This window comes from Nematolebias whitei, chromosome 10 (assembly GCF_014905685.2).
Source record: "Nematolebias whitei isolate Nwh7 chromosome 10, NemWhi1, whole genome shotgun sequence".
Lineage (NCBI taxonomy): Eukaryota > Metazoa > Chordata > Actinopteri > Cyprinodontiformes > Rivulidae > Nematolebias > Nematolebias whitei.
Genome location: NC_056507.1, coordinates 20,673,970 through 20,693,807, shown reverse-complemented (window position 1 = coordinate 20,693,807; position 19,838 = coordinate 20,673,970). Strand labels below are relative to the sequence as shown.

Genomic DNA, 19,838 nt, shown 5'->3' with positions numbered 1-19,838 from the left:
ACAATGAGATGCAGGGTAGTCACGATTTGGTTAACAAGGAAGGTGTCTGGAATAAGTGGTAAGTTGAGAGTGCACGTGTGCATAAAATGAGGGGTCTCAGACAGATCTTTTCAAGTATGTAAGACATGACAGCTTTTTCTTTTGCTTCAGGAAATGAAATGACTAAATGTGTTCTCCTGCAGTGTCATTAACAGCTGCCGTCAGTATGCAGCTCCCCATACCAACCTTTCCTTTATATCTAACGTGTGCAGATTACAATATGTACACATGAGGGCAGAAATGTATATTATAATCTACTGCAATAGGTGATATGCTGGAGGGAAGCTATTTTATGGCCTTAAATCATTTTGAGGGGGGACCCTGTGCATTTGAGAGTGATGTAAAAAATTGATGACAGACTGGAAGAGTCGCTCACATTTCCTTCCCAATGGCCCTTTGCCTCTCAAGTTTTGCGGAGGCATGTCATGGTTAATCTTGTTAGAATCTGCACTCAATCATTTCCCTTGAGAAACTACATTCATTTATGCTGCTTATTTTTATTGTGTGCGTTTTTATGTGTACGAGCGCACAGTGAATAATGTTGAACTCATTAATGGTTCTGCGCAAATTGCTTTTGACTCCTTCATTATGTTTTGGGACTTGTGTTGAAACAAGAAATATTTTCATTTTAATCATCTACAAGCAATTTTGCTTCAGGATCGGGCTGCAAAAGAATTACATGCGGTGCAAGGGTATTGAGGTAATTTCTAATCATAGGCTCTTTGAATGAATATAAAAGTCGGAACCATCAGCATGAAGCATGTATGTAGGTGAAATCAGAGAAGGAGCTGGAGCCAATTTCAGGCTGGACTCTGGAGAGACTTCCTGTCGGCAGACTTTAATTGAGAATATTTGGCACTTAAGCAAAGGGTTCTGTTAGTAGCAGATGTTTAGGTACGTTACAGATACTCAAAGTAACAAGTTATTTTGTTAACTAGTATTTAATTGAGATTAAAGTTTGATTCATTTGTGTTTGCTTGCTTTTTAATTGTAACGCTGTGCAGCTAATACCTATATCACTTTGTAGGATTTTACAGGGATTGTCCTAAAGCACCATTGTTGTTAATCACGAGCAACTAGCTAATGTTTGCCAGTTTTATTTATATATCCCTTTACACTTTGCCAGAATGTAAACTATAAATATATTGGGGGTTTATATATAGAAATTAGCAATTTGTGTTGTAAAAACAGTATACAGTAGTCCCTCGCTACTTCCCGGTTCGTTTTTCAGACTCACTCTATTGCGGTTTTTCAAAGTAAGATTGGACCGGACAAAAATGACTGGCTGATTGATAGATGAGCCACACGATCGGCATGGATTTTTTAAATTTAAAATGAATTATTTTAAACTATTTAGCACCTGCTACACCTTTGTGCAGCCCACACTGCAGGATAAGCTTCCTCGTGCAGCTGATCAGCTGATTTCCACTCCGCTGCGGCGAAGTGGGCGTGGCAGAGTGCAGCCGAGGCAGAGAGCTGAAATCATGACTGTCTGTGCTCTTTTACAATGTTTAGAGTTTAGAAACATTGTTGCAAGAGTGTGGGAAGGGTTTAAAGTACCTTTATATTTATATATATATATATATATATATATATATATATATATATATATATATATATAAATTCCTATATTGGATTTTTTCACTTATCGTGGGGCTTCAGGGTACAAATCTCCCGCGATACTCAATGTACGTTTAATTTGATTTGTTATGGGATTTACCTGTCTAAGTAAAGGTTGAATGAATGAATGATATATTGAATTGTGTTGGCTCAGTTGGTAGAGCTGCTGCCTCTCATTTAGAAGGTTGCCGGTTCAAATCCCGATCCAGGGGCCTTTCTGGGTGGAGTTTGCATGTTCTCTCAGTGCATGCGTGGGTTTTCACCAGTACTCCGGTTTCCTCCCTCAGACCAAAAACATGCATGTTAGGCTGATTGGTAACTCTAAATTGTCCCTAGGTATGAGTGTTAGAGTGAATGGCTGTTTGTCTCGTTTGTCTTTATGTGTCCTTGTGATGGACTGGAGACCTGTCCAGGGTGTCCCCCACCTCTTGCACAGTGACTGCTGAATATGGGCAGCAGTGACCCCTGTGACTTGAAAAGGAAGAAGCAGGTAAAGATGATGGATGGATGTATAGATAAATATTGAATTATGTTTATAAAATATATTTTACTTGGCTTGTAGTTTGTTTCACACCATTTCTGCATCACAGAAGACATCAGCTGTATTTATTTCCCTCGCTGCAGAGGTTAGGAACTAGTAATCTTTCTTTTTGTGTTGTTTACTTGAAGCATCCATCACTTCTCGTTTGATCGCCACTCACTGCCACTATTGTACGTGTTCAGGCAGGGGCAAAGGTTTGCTTTCACTAAGGATTTACTTTGTATGAAAAAATGTGGAGATATTGAATGTCTTAGTGCTGTGATTTTTATGTGCCATGTGGCTTTATCTGTGGGCTCTATTCTTTTATGATGTTTGGGTCTATGGGACCAGAGAGTAATAAATTGTGCAAATCGTAAGCAAAGACAAAAGAATGTGATAAAAATGTCAGAAAGGGATGAGCCATTTTGTCTTCTACCAACTTGAGCCTGTTTTTACTGTTGGATTCATTGAAAAATGCAACATGATTCACAGAACGAGCATGACCCGGACACCATTCTACTGGCATTGTTGTCACATGTCCCAAGATTAGTCCAACCAAAGCTTTTAATGTGTGACATGACTTGTTTTCTGTTGGAAAGTTACAGAATCCTACTAAAAAATACCCAAAAAGTGAGGAATCCACCCACCCTCCCACCAAAAAGAAAAAAAAACACACATTTTACAGTTATTCTTAGTTACGTTTATTTTACCAACTGAAAGGTAGGGGACAGTTAATGTACCTGTATGTATTGGAGTTTGTATTTCTTTTCTGTACACTCATTCGTGACTATTTGATTTCCAGAGTATTATTTGCTATGAAAGAAGGACGGAGTATGGAACAGGTTTATAAGGAGAACACTGTTAGACACAGACACGGAAAGGCTATGTCATATGTACTGTGTTTTTAAGATGTGTCTTTTTTTTTTCTGACAATCTGGTTTGAACCAATAAACATAAAGACGAAAATCCTAATTCACCTCCAATTTTAAATAAATGTGATTTGTTTCAATAATTTTCCATTAAAAATAATAATGTAAGTAATAATTGACTAAATTGGGATGAATGCAATATCTGTGTGACATTTTCAAATAAAGCAAAAGGTTTTCCACGTTAACAACACAATACTGCTGTAAGTCACTCATAGTTGCAAACAAAAACATGAACAACATCTCAGCAGTCATTATTATAACTCAGTGATGCCAATGAAGACACAATAAAATGGCAGCTGTTTGTTTAGAGGAGGGCATTAATCCGCAGCATGGTAGTTCCTATGACAGTGAAGAGGTTCCAAGAGATTTTGCCAGTCTGGTATCTTTATTTCCCCAACTCTTCTTCTTTCTTCTTTACCTCTGTTCCCCTCTGTTTGCCTTTGCTGAGTGGCAGTGACAGTAGCATTGCTCATGAATGACCACTGCCATATTGACAGTTTCCACGTCAGGGGACAGACCCCATGTTCCTAGTTCAAACACACAGATCACACACGCTCATGGCCAGCCAAGGTTTGCCATATTGTGGGGAGGTGCCACCCAGCTGGGCAGATTGGAGCAGAACTGAGCCGGGCCATCATCCTCCTCTCTGCAGGTTTCCACCATTCTTGATTTGATAAGTCCTGCCTGTGTCTTAAATTGCATTTCTCTCCTATAGCCCACTGCTCTTTCCTTTTTGTGTCACATGGGGGTTAGAAAATTGGATTGTATGATGTGATTATGTTAATAGTAGCTTTATATGTCATAAGCAGCTCAATATCTTGCATTGTTCCAACTCCCTGAGGTACAAGCAAGAGGCTGAAAGAAAGCAATGAGATGTTGGTAGAACCCACAAAACTCTGCAGGCGTTCTGCTGTGCCTTTAATCCATTCATTATTTTGAATATTTATCCAAGAAAGGTAACGCTGAGTAACATGATGAGCAGGAAGGAAGATGCTCTTTATTCCACTCCATACTTCATCTCTCCACTTGTATTCTCATTGTGTGTACCAGTTTGTTCTTCCTCTAGTTCGCAGTCCACACCTCTTCATATTCTCCTTGGCCCAGCACGCCGCAGCAGTGCAGCCGACTAAGCCTTTGCATCTCAGCAACTAAAATATTGATGAACCTGATCTGACCTTCTTTGCTGTGTCAGCAGCGTTTTTAACATTCCTTACAAGACACTTCAGGCTCATCTGCCCGTTGACTCACGCCCATGTTGGACACATTCACATGATGCAGACATGTGCTACATGTGATGCCAGCTGTTTACCACCCTCCAGAGATTTAGATGAAACCGTGATTTTGACCTTACTCCATGTAGAGACTAACCCTTTAATCCTGCCATGAAGCAACAGTGATCACACAGTGATTTGAAGTTGAGAAGGGATTTCCACATGCAGCATGCTATCATCCCTGCTGCTACAACCCAAATAACACACAGAGTAAGAGAAAAAATATGTTGCTATATAAAGGTGGCACCAGGACCTCAGATTTAAATAAATACCACATGCTGCATGCCTTATCAGTCTCTAATGTGCCATTTATTTGCCTTCCAGCTACCCCTTCCTTCTTGCCATTCTTAGCTCTGTCTTCTTTGTCCAAACCCTTTAGACATACAGCAGATATTTTTACCTTTAGCTTGTGGGAGTGCTCTATATTTGTTTCCTCAAAGCCCAGGAGGGGATCTAAGTATGTGTTAGCTTGCTTAGGAAACACTCCATGTGCACAACTCTCCAACCATGCTTTGGATTTCCGGAGCAAAAAGATGATATGGCCACTGTATATTCTTCCGTCTGCTCTGCCCTAAATAGTTTTCATGGTGTGCTGGTGGCATTCACAGGTTATGGAAACTTGAGCTCTGTGTGGCATCGCTTCCGTTGCGGTTGCCATTTTTTCCACTTGCAGCAATAAATACATCCTCTATATGCCATCACTTCCTACAAAACCTAAATGACCCACCAGCTTTTCTATTGTTTTAGAGGGCAGTAATAGCATATATTGTAGGGCTGTGCATTTGTGCATCCTGCAAGAAAGGTCTTCCTTTATTTCTTGTTTCTGTGTGTGTTTGAACCAACAGGGGAGCTAATTATAGAGCATTTCCAACAATTTAACATGAATCGGATTTGAAACACTGTGTTGATTTGCTAATCATGTGTGTAATTGAAACTTCTGACTGTTCCACTTTTCTGCCCTTCAATGAAACATTTACACACTGATCGAGCAATGTAATTTTCTGATATCAGTATCGTATGTCAGTTAACAACACCCTGTGTGTCACTAGTCTGCAAAGACACACCACTTTAAATACCAGTAATAAAGCAAGCCATTTTAATTACCTAAAACTGGATCTGAATTATTCATGTTGAAAGACAGATAGTAAAATACATGTTTGCAGCGTTATAATAAACTTTCACTTTTTCTTTTTTGCTGATTCCTTTTGATATTTTCGTATTAGCTTTCAGATTTGTAGCAAAGACGAACATAGAAACTGAAAGATCAGCTGCCACCCTTTGACAATTAAAATAATAATACAACCTGTGATAAACCGGTTTAAATTCAGTAAATCTCTGAATGACAGTGCGATCAAGTTTAATTAAGTCAGACTCATATGATAAATAACAAGGCCCTGAGATCAAAGAATTCCTCAATACATCCAATAAACTGGAATAAAGGTATTGCCCGCATGTTATCATTTTCATGTTCACACAGTTATGAATCTCTTAAATATTTAATAAATCATCCAGGACACCAGTGGATAAAGCTATTCTGCTTCTTTGATCAACATTGTTGGATCATTTTGCTGCTTTTGATTTATCTGTGAGGCTATTCAGGGATTCATACATTGTCCTGCTACAGGCAGGTATTTGACCCCTCCGTGATGGCCTTTATTGAACAGGACTTTACTGCACTGTGACAGTTTGTTGCATTTCAATGGCAAAAAGCAGTTTTTGATCTAAATGCTAATGTAGTAGCCTGTAATCAGAGGGGTATACTCTCTGTACTTGTAAAACCTTGCCTACCTTGTGTCCTACCTTATATCCCACTGCCTTGATAGATGTGCTTGCAGGAATTAAGTTTAAATTGGCGTTTGGCTGTGCGACAGACTTCTCTGGGCTTTTTTTGTCTTTTGTGTGTGCTTCTGCGCAAAACTGTGGATATGTTATAAAAAAAAAAAAAAGTCTTTTTTTTTTTTTTTTTGACCTGATAAGAGACACAAATCTTCCTCCAATTCTCAGCAGTTTCTCACAGTGGAACAGTGAAGGGCTTTCCTGCTCGAAGGGGCAAACGCATCATTACGAAAGTGCAATTTTATAAAGCAAGTGCATGCATGAAATCAATCCTGACAAAGCAGGGTCTATCATTGTGCATGAACACAACTTGTTACTCCCAAATGTGGTCAGTGTTAAAAGTATTTGACCTTAAGAAGTAGTGATTGATCCTCTGAAGCTTTTATGCCATTATCAGATCCCACAAGCTACCACAGTTTGATCTTCAGGGGCTTTTGATGTAATGGATTTCTAATTAACACCGTTTCCAGACATTTTTATTGACTTCTTGGTTGCAAATCACCCAAGAATGGCTGAAGAATGACTTTACTGTCAGCCAGCCTCTTATCGAAGAGCAATACTCAGATCATCATAAAAGGGCAAGTTAGAACTATAAATACCAACCAGCTGGACATCTTCATTTAATTTGATATGGGAGATGAGACAGACATGATTAACAACTTCTTTAGGTCAACTAAACACATACACAATTGTGCATTATTTAATCAGTCAATAAAAACATGTTGGTCATGTTGGTCATATCATTCCTGATGCATCCTTACATTTCTATGCCGATGACACTGTTGTTTATTGTCGAGCTAAATCAGTTGCTAAGGTTTTCCAGCTTTTACAGTCTACATTCAACATCATCCAGTCAGATTTGTTCCGTATCAAACTCGTGCTAAATTCTGATAAAACCAAAGGGAGGTTGTTTCCAAACAGGAAGTCAGTACCAGCAGTCCTTCTATTTTATTTTTGAATGGTGTCCCTATTGAATGTATCGATTCTTATTAATACTTGGGTATTTTGATCGATTTGCATCTCTCTCTTAAGCCTCATGTCGAAAACTTGGTAAAGAAGTTGAAAGTCAAACTGGGTTTCTTTTTCAGAAATGGATCCTGTCTATCTCTGAACACTATAAAACACCTTGTAACTGCTACATTACTCCCCTCCATGGACTACGGTGACATTATTTACATGAATGCTCCTGAAAGCACCTTGCAGATGTTGGACGCTGTCTATCATGGTGCTCTAAGATTCATAACTGGCTGTAACGATCGTACCCACCACTGTACCCTGTATTTACTGGTTAATTTGTCATCATTAACTTCACGCAGGCTCTCACATTGGTACATTTTCATCTTTTTGTCACTTCTTGGTCTGATGCTTTCATATATCTCCTCCTACATGTCACTACATGAGTGCAGCTACAGCGTGCGCTTTCAGGCCATTATTATATGCAGTGTCCCTCAGTGTGGACTGAACTTGGCAATAAGGGCCTTCACTTACTCCGCTCCTGTAACCTGGAACACCTTGCAAAAAGATCTGAAGCTCTCGACCTCTCTAAGGGATTTTAAACAACTGTTAAGTTCATGCCAAAAAACATTGCAGACATGTTCCACCGCTTTTTAATGTAGCAGATTTTTTGTTTCATTTTTTATGTAATTTCTTCCGTTTTCATTTTACATGTTTTTTGATTCTCTCTTGTTTATACCTCATCTGTGTTCTTTGTTTAAAACAGATCTCTCTTGTAAATGAGTCCTCAAAGCTCAATGAGACTAACCTGCTTAAATAAAGATTGAATGAATGTTCTCATCTTTTTGCTCGATGGAAATGTTGCAGTGTAGATTCTATTTTACACATTCATGTTGCCTATGATAACTAATTGTTTTCCCAGAAGCATGAGATGATCTCATGGCTACTGGAAGGACATATTCTGTGGAAGAAGACTTTTGTTGTTTTAATCGCCTCCCTATACTCAAGGATATACCTATACTTAAGCCTTGATTGTGCATTTACAAAAAAAATGATGAAAAGTTTATGCAAGATAGTTATGATTTATGATTGACTGATCAAATAATTGCAGCTGAACATTATTGTATAAATTGGGCAAAAATGATTAATAATCATCCTCCTGACATTATAGTATATTCTGCCCAGGAAATATCTTACGGCTTTCATAACTGTATAATTTAGTTCCAATGGACAAGTCCAAGACAATTAATAGTAAAATATGAAAAATGTCAAAACAGTGCTGGTATTTTTTTTTTTACCAAACACATTACTTTGTCAGTTTGTTGGCCTCAAAACCTGACAGACAATTATGCATCTACATTTTAATTTTTCCTAGAAGCATCTTTGAAGATTCTGGACCTGTAAGAAAATTCAGAAATCCAGCGTATGTCAAATTGAAAGCAACATTTTTTTTTCTCATAATAATCAGTCATCCACGTGAAACATAAAAGATAACAGACTATTGTATAATTGGTTAAGAGAAAAAAAAAAATCAAACTATGTTTTTCGTGTCTTTTTTTTTTTTTTTTTGGTCTTATTTAGCCATTGATTTATGCATGAACTGATGTGCCATTATTTGGCTGCAGTGTTTGACACAGCTGCAGGAATAAGTGTTTTCCTCCTTCTACCTTTTCTGAAGCACTGTCTAAAGGCATTTTCAAGAGCCGCGGTTCCCTTTAGGCTGTAATGTCATCACTCCTCTATTTGTTTCATGCTTATGTTAAAAATGATGCTGGATTTCTTCGGCACGTAGAAGAATTTTTAGGTCCAGTTTCATTTTTGCTCAACAGTTGCTTTTATGCCCAGATGCCCTGTACTCTTTCTTCTGCCGTTCTGCATGATTTCTCTTTTCTCTAAGCTTAAAGTTTTCTGTGTCCCTTCCTTGGTTGAACTACAAGGTAGGAAAAGTTACATTTTATGCTAAGTTCACCAAAAGACAGAAAAAAGGGAATAAAAATGGACCGAGATCTACTGTTGTTTAATTGTCTTTGTAAAATGCCTCAATGAGTTGTTTCAATTAAAAAATAAATTAAAAAAACTACTAGGCTTGAATAATCGGTAAATCTGAACCATTCACCCATCCATTTTCTCTTTACTCCCTTTCTCTATGCAGATTCTCAGAGGAGCTGGTACTATCTAATTGTGCACGAGGAGAGGTAAACATAGGACAAGTCACAAGTCCATCACAGGGTCACAAATGAGACAAACAGCACACAGCCTGGGCACAAACCATATGAGCATTTTTTATCATTTGCACATAAAAATGTAATGTAATTACCAATCCAACCTTATTAAAAATGCTTATATTTAAAAAAAGTTGTACAACGCTGCTATTTCACCTTTGTGTTCACAAGAATTCAAAGGTTTTAGATGGACTGTCCGTGGTGTGCCCTGCCTCTCGTACACTTACTGCTGGAGATAGACACAGCTGCCCTCATGAGCTGCAAAAGAGAAGCAAGTACAGAAAATGGATGAATGGTTGGATGGGATTTATAGTTCAATGTAAAGCACCAGAATGTGATCAATCACAAATAATAATAATAATAATTCTGCAGTTAATTCTTACTAACTTGTTTGGAAATGCTTCTGCACCCTGCCTGCACACATTTCAAACCCATGTAAAACATTTACTGTGCCCTTGTTACTGTGCAACAACAAAATTAATCAGATTTGTCTTGTTTACCAGACAGAGAGCTATTTAAATTTAAAACAGTGGATATTGTTTTAAAATTGTCTTTTTGTGGCTCTATAGTTCCTACAAATACTTTATTACTGGACATTATTTTACACAGAAAGCTCTGATATAAATGGACTGTACTTATATAGCACATTTCTATCTTATCAACATACTCCGAGCTCTTTACACTACAATCCATGCCCTCATTTAACCATTCATACAGCACTCTACTAGATCTATACAAAGCTAATCTGAATCTGTAGAGACTAATCAGAGCTTTATCACATTTGTACACCGATGGGACACACATCAGAAGCAATGATGGGGTTCAGTGTCTTGCCCAGGGACACTTCAGCATGTGACTGCTGGTGGAATCGAACCCCCAACTCTCGCATTGGAGGATGACTGATCTAACCACTCAGCCACAGCCACCCCAATGCAAAATAGTTGTACATTAGATTTGCATGTAATCCACAGCTGTTTAATTGTTTGTTGTAATAGTTCACAAAAAGAGTGCACAAATAATTAATTAATTACCACTAAATCTGTGGAATTTGGCTCAGATGTTGACTGATGGAGAAATATTCAATAAAAGCTGGCTACATAGCAAACGGTTTAGATGTACAAACTTTAATTTTTATTAGCATTACACATTGTCTACTTTTTATATCATTTATACTTTAAAACACTGAACTCTACCTTAATTACCTTTTCCTTTCACAGAGGCTGTGTCAAAAAAAGTACTACCATGATCCCTCATCCATCCTGACATGGCTCTCATAAATCTTCATCATGTTTATTTTCCATATTTCCTTGTGCAGATACTTGGTGTTGTCAGCTGATTAATGAGCTATTGTCTTCTGTCTTATTTGCTGATGAAAAATATTTTTAATGCACCAACCAGTAACATGAACTAGCAGCATTCATTGCCTATGGTTAAATGAAATTCTTCTAACTTTTTAAGTGAAAGTCAATTTAAAGTCAGTTTGCTTCAAATAAAAATTCAAAAAGTTAATTTAAGAAAATTTCAGACATTTATTATGACTTTGAAAATATGTTTTTTTTCTGATGGTGCACAAAGCAAACACCTGAGGTTGAGTCTTCAGCCACAGAACCTGTGCATCTTAAAAACAGCATATTTCTCAACATTTGTGAAACACAAGGTTGCTGGCTGACAAAGTCTTTACAAGTTGGGTATTCCTGAATTGGAAAAAGAGGGTAACGATAATGGATGGATGGATTTACTTTTCAGAGGAAAGAGCTAATGTTTTTCCTTTGCCTTAAGACAGGTACATTATCAACTGAGTGACCATTACTAAAGTTCAAGAACGTTTAGATGAGTTCTAGTCTTATTTGTTGTACACATTAGGTGTTTAAAAATTATTATGGATGTCAGTGAGGGTAAATATATCCATCCATCCATCCATCCATCATCTTATGCTTATATTGAAGTCGGATTGTGGAGGAAGCAGCTTGAGCAGGGAAGCCCAGACATCTGTTTCCACAGCCACCTCTTCCAGCTCTTCTGGGAGGATTCCAAGGCGTTCCCAGGCCAACCAAGAGACATAGTCTCTCCAGCGTGTCCTGGTCTTCCCCGGGGTCTTCTCCCAGTCAGACATGCCCGAAGCAACTCTCTAGGGAGGCGCCTAGGGAGCATCCTTACCAGATGCCCGAACCACCTCAACTGGCTCCTCTCGATGTGGAGAAGCAGCGGTTCTACTCTGAGTCTCTCCCGAATAACTGAACTTCTCACCCTATCTCTAAGGGAGAGTCGGCTACCCTGCGGAGGAAACTCATTTCAACCGCATGTATCCGCGATCTCATTTTTTTTTGTCACTACCCAGAGTTCATGACCATAGGTGAGGATAGGAACATAGGGTGAATATACTAGTAATTAATTTGTTATTGTCTAATGGGGGGAATAAGTAATTTTGTGTGCATCTATGTGTAAGACCCTGTAGCTTTGAAGAGTGTATGATGTATTAGGGCAATAAAAAAATGTATTTTTATGTGCTTCAGATGTTGCAATAATTTCCAGTCCTGAGCGCTGTATGTTGGCTGACTGTTGCGTGACTGACTCAGTGCTGTTGTCGCTTCATTTATTACTCACTACAGTGATATCTCGCTCATGCTTTTAGCATATTTAGGGAAAATATCTGACAGAATAAGCTTTTTATTTTGCGGCAACAAAAAAATACAAACCCTACATAATAAAGCATTGTTAGAAAAAGTTGTGGCACATTGTAGATTGTAATTGTCATCTACTAGTTGTGCTTTTCATCTGCAACATATCTCAACATACAGTGCTATTCTCATATGCAACACATTTTACCTTTGCTCTTCTTGTTTTTTTTTTCTTTGTTTCATTTATTAAGCTCATCTTTGGCTTCTCAAGTCTCTTGTTAGAAGTTAAATTGTTGAGCATGTATAGTAAGGCAAACACAGATCGGCATAATAAAGACACAGAGCGTTAAGGTGGAGCTCAGGTCTCAGGCAGCTGCTGCATTGGCTGTCTGCTCTGCAGTGGGGAGGAGCTGGGAGAGAGAGAGAGAGAAAGGGAGACACATGGGGGGTAGGAGGGCACTGCTCTTGTTGGAGATAGGGAATGCCCGTTAGTTGCGTCTGCCGATTATAGCACATCAGCCAGTACGCTGCTATTGGGGGAACAGAGCACAGAGAGCTGAGAGGCTGAGCGCAGAATGGCACACTAGGGAAGACAGGCACACTCGGAAAGAGAGAGAGCATGTGAAGAGAGAGCGCATCAGCACATGTAGAGAAGAGGAGGACTGAGAAGGAGCAGGGTGGTGGGAAGAGGAGAGGAAGAAGGGGAAAAGTTACTCGGTCAGCAAGAGCTCTTGGAGCAGCTGAGACTCTCTGAGGTCTCACTACCACTGGAACAGCCTGGCGCATCAATAAGACGCGCAGGAGAAGAGTGATATTACAGGAGAGAGTGCTGTAACTTCCTCCTAGAAGCATAGTCCTGTCAAAAGGCAAGGGTAATGCTTCTCACCGGACCCTCCGGCACAGCTTACTTCAGGATTATCACAGCAAGGCAGCCGCACTAAGCAGAGGGCACTTATTGCTAGAAGTGCCTGTGCATTTCAGTTCAACTCACTTCTGTGCAGGAGACTTTTCAAAGTGGATACAGTTGTAAAGCTTTGTGCCTTTTTCCTTTATTGCTTGAAAGTGTAAAGAAGTGGAGCTTCGGAGGGCAAGTTGCTCTGTCCTGTCATCTCTGAGACTATGTTAGACTGTGCGTCAAATCTCCCCTCATCAGCAGCTGCAGCCCTAGAGCATGGAGAAGTCCAGCAGTGAGGAGTCAGCCATTCACCGTAGCCCCTCCGTAGATAGCCGTGATTCCGATTTTCCCCAAGCCTCCACGTCTGGCCGCCCGTTTGGTGGCCGCGGCTTTACTGCCGGAGCTTTCTACGGCTCAACGGGGCCGCGCAAAAACGCACAGCAGGGACAAGCTGGAGCGGCAGCTGACGCCGGCACAGGAGACAAGACTAACAACAAATACAGCTCACCCAAAGGCAGCAAATACGTCGTCTTTTACCTGGATCTATCCTTTGTGTTCCTTTTAGAATTCAAGAAGTGCAACATGGCGAGAGGCTGCTTGTGCTGCTTGAAATATATGATGTTCATCTTCAATCTCATATTCTGGGTAAGTGGCTCATTATTATTATTATTTTTTTTTAATCACTGTTCTTGGTATACTTGCTCCCATTGATGCTGTTGACGTTAATGCTGTTCAGCTCCTGAAATTATGCAGTCAAAGTGAATATGACATGAGTGATTTGGTACATTTACAAATGTAAAGATTTGGTGAGTGATAAATGTTTTAAAATGTTAATTAGGCAATGTTACTTTATGACAAAATGATGGCAGTCAGGGCAATCATGCGTTTCTAATTACATCAGGGTGTTTATGCTTCTTCTGTTCTGTGCAAGTTTCTATTCTTGGATGCAATGACAGAGTCAGTGGCAATCCACCAGGTCTCCTTTTGTATTTTGCATGATGCAGGTGGGGTTCATTAAGGTCGCTCCTGATGGTTATGATTTATAGTGGACTTACAGCTGAAATGTATGTTCTGGGTTGCAAGTGATGATATATCCCTTGGGACTATTAGCACAGTGATGATCTGCAATAGTTTCAAAGAGACTAAATGTGTGTTTCATTTCATCATTCATTATTTGAATGAATTGTCATTTTCTCTTGATGAAACTGAAATCAGTGTGAGCCACAAAAGATTATAGAACCATTTTAAAACTGTAATGGATGCAACTAAAGAAACATGTTTGCTTTGTAAATATAATGTTAACAGTAATGACAGTCATAAATCTTAGCATGCAGATGCACTCACCCATAGGTTTCATTCATGGAAAAACATCAGTTCGTGATGGGCTCTGCTGCGTGTTTTCATGTATGGACATTCATTGTGATAGTGGGCATCATTTGAATGATTACAGAAAAGGATTATATGGCTTATAGGTTATGAGGGCAAGTCTTTTGTGTAAATGCAGTGAAGTGTGAAGTGTAAAAACATCCCAATACTTGAGTCTTTATCAACCCAGTCTCACAGTGTCACTGAATTGGGAGCTCTGTTGACTGGGCCACAGCTTTAGCCCAGCTGTGAGCAGGTCAACAATAAATACACACATTTATCCCTCAGCCACCAAACAAATGCAAATCTGTACAGATGCCCACCACATCTATTAAAACTGTAAGCTCCTATACTGGCATTTTCCATCAATGAAGCTCTGAACCTTTTTTTGCTTTTGAAGGATGATGTCTTCGTTTCATACTCATATTAAATCTAGTCCACAGAGACAGAGTCCGAAGTGATTGGCAAAGACATACAAATTGCTCAGAGCCTACCAGGTGTCTTTCAAATGATGTCAATATTTATTTAAGAGAATGAAAAGGTCATAAAATCTTAGTTCATGATGGATTCATTAATGCAGTTATTGATTTACCTGGGTTTTTCTACCCGTCAGTAGAATCCAAGTAAGTGGTCTGGCCTCAACATGGCTACTGCTTGAATTATAAATGGGATTGCTAGGCAGTTCAATGGGTGATCAGCAGTTGTTGATTTTATCATGCATTTTTTTCCATTCATAAAAAAGAAAATGATCAAAAAACACAAAATCAAAAATGTGTATGTAAATGAACTTGAGTAGATTAGAAATATGAAACTTTCAAAAAAGCCAATTTATATTGATCATAAAAACAGGTTGGCAACATGGCTATTATTTAGACAGTCCACTTTGGCAAACCTTGTTATTTGTGACACTGATTAAAAGATTTAGGACTTTTGTCGTAAACCTTTCTTGTATTAACAAAACAAATATCTCTTCACACATGTTTAGCCTAATGTAGTCTGTAGTTTAAAAAATGCCCAAACTAAATTTGTTCAACTTCGTGTTTCTTGCAGCATTGACTTGAACCCATATTTTTAACCTACACAACATTTGACAAAAACACAGGAACACCATCAGGTCTATATGTTATCTTGGCCTGCTCAAATGGCTTAGTGCACACAAGTCCGTTTTTAGTAGGAGTTACAAGGTCATTAATATCCACTTTTCCTTAAGAGCTAGCCACAAGAGATTTGTGGGAAGGCTTTTACATCACACGGCTCTTCCCAGGCTCAATTTGTGCTTAACCCCTTTCAGTGGTGAAACCCCACTGCTAATAATTGGCTACTGCACACCACTAATAAGAACATGGAAAAGAAGCTTTAGGTTAGAAGCTTGGCAACCTCCGATGTGCATGGTTCCTCTCTTTTTGGTCCCGATGAAAATGCTTCAGTGCTGCCTTGAAAGCATGTTGAAGCTCCACGTTTTAGTGTGTACATCAGTGCAGCTCATTTCCTGCTGTGCAATCACTGAAGTAGTATACAGGTAATATTTCAATATAAAGTACTCAGCATCCAGGTTTCCTTCTATTCCTAATGATTCATGCTGTTGTTTCACACTTAACTCTAACTCATGTTAATGACAGTTTAACTAGTGCTTCATAAGAAGAGTGGGGCAATGCGATGACTCCATCTATCAACGTGTGACAGCTTGTAACTCATTCAGGACCTTTGGAACTCCAGATTTTAGGGCAGTGCCCTACCTATTTAAAGGTTAGAGGGCTAAGAATAATAGGATGACTCATCAGTGAGGGGTCATAGGGTGCTTGAGCACTCCGGGACCAAGCAATGAGGGTGAGAGGTATGTTGTACCATTGCACTCCTGGGACTATGCTTTGCTACTCCAAAAATCACAAGGTTACCGAAGCTGGAACGAAGGTTTGACCCTTTACTTCTGTCACCTCATCTCAAGACTGCTGAAGGAATGGTGAACTGCTGCCGTAACCAGATACCAAGTACAGCAGGGGCCACTTCTATCTGACTGTGTGCACATAGACAAACACACTCACTGCGTATACACACAGATATCAGCCATCATCTAAAGTACGTTTATCACCAATTCATCATCAGCTATGTACTCCGGTTACTTAAAGCACAAGGTAAACAGTGGTGGGCACTTCAGGTATTTCTACACATATGCTCATTCTTAACCCCCACAGCAGTTGTTCGTGACCATCTGGCTCCTCTTTCTTATAAGGGATTAGAAGAGTCTGAGCCGTAGGGGGGAGTTTCGGGCAGATTAGAGCAGTATTGGGTTGTGCAGTTAAGGATTGAGAGCACAGCTCCTTAGGATAGCTCTATGCTAAAGCCAGCATCATCAAAGCAAATTCCTTTTGTGGTGTGACATGTGACAAAGAATGTGGTTTAGTTGGGAAAAGGATCAGTTGTGCTTGCCTTTTAAAACTCTTGGACGAGCCTGATAGGGCAATTGATGTTAAGTCTGTTTGGTGTCAGCCTTGAGAGCATATCAGGTCTGGTGTTCTTGCTGGGAGCAAGGATTTTCTCTTTATTTTGTAGTAAATTCTTGGCATGCACAGCATCCACTATTAAGCTCTACAGTTCAATATTCAATTGTCCTTTGCTCTAAGTATTTATTTTGTCCATTGACACTGTGCAGTTTTCAAAGCAAGAATAAAAAACGGGGGGTAAAAACAACTATTTCTCCTGCGAGTCACAAGCAACATCATACACAGGTTTGTTTTCTTTATTACAGATAGATTGTACTTTGTACAGTAGCTGATTGAGCCAACCCCAGCTGTGCTATTATCATGCTAAATCAAAAGCTAAACTCTTATTTGATATTCATATTGAAAGGCAAAGTGTCAATTTAGTAGTTTTATTCTACTAATACAAGAAAGGTAGTATTAGTGTCTAATATTTATATATTCCCATGCTTACTGAAGGGATTGCTGCAGGATTTTTTTAAACACTTTGGTTAGTGACAACAAAAGATTAGGCTCCCTGTGTATTTGATCAATAAATTTGATGTTTCAAATGTCCACATGGTTTCCTGCTACAACGAGCTACTGGCAAAACAAGGTGGTTTCCAATGTGGTTTCTAACAAGTGTGAAAGTGTGTGTTTTGTGTCATGGAACTTCATACAAATCTTTGTACTAGCTGTTCCTTTGCTTCCACCTTTGACTGGCTCACCTGGGGAATGCAGTCTAAGGTGCTGAGGTAATTTGTCTTTTTTTTTATTCGTCTCCATTTTGGCACACGAAAGCCTCAGTAATCTTTATTAGTTCAATAAACCATGTTACACTTATGAACTGTTTTTTTTTTTTTTCCCCTTTCATTTTTTGTAACAAAAAGCCCAGCTAAGCTCCATCAGTCACTGTCAGGTAAAACAAGGGATTGAGCACATAAATGAGTGTTCTCTGCATGCATGATGAAACAAGCTCTATATATGTCATATTGTTGCATATATGAAATCATTTTAATTTGTTCCAGTTCTCAAACAAGTTGGAAATGGCAGAATACATTATACGTCTTAACTGGTATGTCCAGATACATTTTTACCTTAAACTATTGCACAATTACTGAGTCGATTTGATCAACGTTATAGTACTCAGATTCCTATTGATTGGTAAACCAAACATACACAAGCTGTAGATCTTAAGAGTTGTTTATATCAGTATAAGCTCAGTTTGATCAAATGTATTGACTCTCCAAAAATTGGATCTTTAGGATTCACTGCACTCACCATATTTACATGCATTTCATTCAAGTCTTGTAATTAGTGTTCCTGGGTAAACTGCTGAGCTTTGATTCAGATTGGCTGACCTGCTTGGTAAATATCTCCATATGCCTCCTTTTGTCCAGTGGATCATTTGGGAGATTCTGCTAATTTGCATGTCTCTCTCCGGCTGCTTCGATTTCCAGGCCGTGTTGCATAGCGCTTCCGAGCTCATTAGCTCGTGCTGCAGATCAGTTGGTGAATGGAGATGCTGTGATTCACTCCTGGGGATCGAGGTAATAGAGCAGAGGAACCGAAGGTGCATTTAACACTTGAATGCAGTGGTGGTGGTTTTCAGGAGAATTAAGAGTTTCAGCCCATGTTGATGATTGTTCAAAAAGGCCTCAGTTACTGTTTTGGCTAAAGGATGGTCATGACACTTAAGGACTGAGAAATTAAATATGCATTGTTTTATTGCAGTGACTTAATAATTTATTAGAAAGGCAGTTTGGACAAAAGTGACTGAACCTTTTAATTAAAATTGCAGACACTGAAGAATAACATTTTTTAATAATACAGTATCATTTGTCGTTTTTGGTATTCAGTATTGTTCATCCTTACATTCTTTAAATTTTAGGAAAGTCTTTAGTTCAGTTCAGTACTAAATCTATCTGCTGTCAGTTTGTTCTATTATTGTATCTGCAGACATATATTAAGACTTAGAACAGATAAACCTTTATAAGTTGTAAGTCCTGTATTGAAAGTGGTACTTTAACTAAATACAATATACTGGTCATATTGTGGTAAAAATATATTTAGTGCCGTAAATCTACTTCAATTATAATATAAATCTGACAACATTTTAGTTAAGCCAACATAGAAAAAGATGTCATTGTTTTGAAGAACAGGGACCCAATTTTTACACATCAAGCTCCAGCTGATGATAATTACTGTCAGAAAGCTGTTGATAACTTGTTTAAAATAAACTACTTTTTGCTTTGTAAAATTCAGAAAAAAGTCTAAGAATATAAAATGATTTTTCACTTAGCATGTGCTGTCCAAATGTATAACTCATCCAGGCAGGATGGAGTGGATGGAGAAAAGTTTCAGGAGTGAATTGTGACAAAAAGGTGGCAGAAATGGTCACAGGAAAGTTTTACAAGTGGTGAGACCAGCTATGTTGTATGGTCTGGAAACAATGGTATTGACAAAAAGACAGGAAAAAGAACTGGAAGTAGTAGAAATGACGATGTTGAGGTTCTCCTAAGGAGTGACAAGGATGGATGAGATTTGGGAGATAAAGTTAGAGAGGCCAGACTGAGATGGTTTGGACATGTCCAGAGGAGGGACAGTGGGTATATTGGTAGAAGGATGTTAGAAATGCAGCTGCCAGGAAAAAGACAAAAAAGGAGATATACGGATGCAGTTAGAGAGGACATGGAGGTAGTTGGAGTGAGGACAGAGGATGCAGAGAGTGAGATGGAGGAGGATGACTCGCTGTGGTGATCCCTGAAGAGGGAACAGCCAAAAGAAATAGAAGAAGATGACTAAAACGGGAATCATCCATCCATCCATCCATCCATTATCTTTACCCGTTTATTCCATTTTGGGTCACGGGGGTTGCTGGTGCCCATGTCCAGCAATAACGAGGGGCGGGGTACACCCTGGATGGGTCGCAAGTCCATCACAGGGCCACATAGAGACAAACGAGACAAACAACCATTCACACTCTCATTCACACCTAGGGACAATTTAGAGTTACTAATCAACCTAACATGCATGTTTTTGGTCTGTGGGAGGAAACCGGAGTACCCGGAGAAAACCCACGCATGCACGGAGAGAACATGCAAACTCCACCC

At 39.1% G+C, this 19,838-nt stretch overlaps 1 protein-coding gene across 1 annotated transcript in view; it reads left to right on the top strand.

Moving 5' to 3' along the window:
* Window positions 1–13,180: 13,180 nt before the first annotated feature.
* Window positions 13,181–19,838, top strand: part of tspan9a (tetraspanin 9a) — a 99,672-nt gene continuing 93,014 nt past the window's right edge. Inside the window, exons 1-2 of the mRNA XM_037682766.1 lie at window positions 13,181–13,339; window positions 13,391–13,549. Of these exons, the coding sequence (XP_037538694.1) occupies window positions 13,181–13,339; window positions 13,391–13,549 (318 nt within the window). The remainder of the gene's footprint in view (window positions 13,340–13,390; window positions 13,550–19,838) is intronic.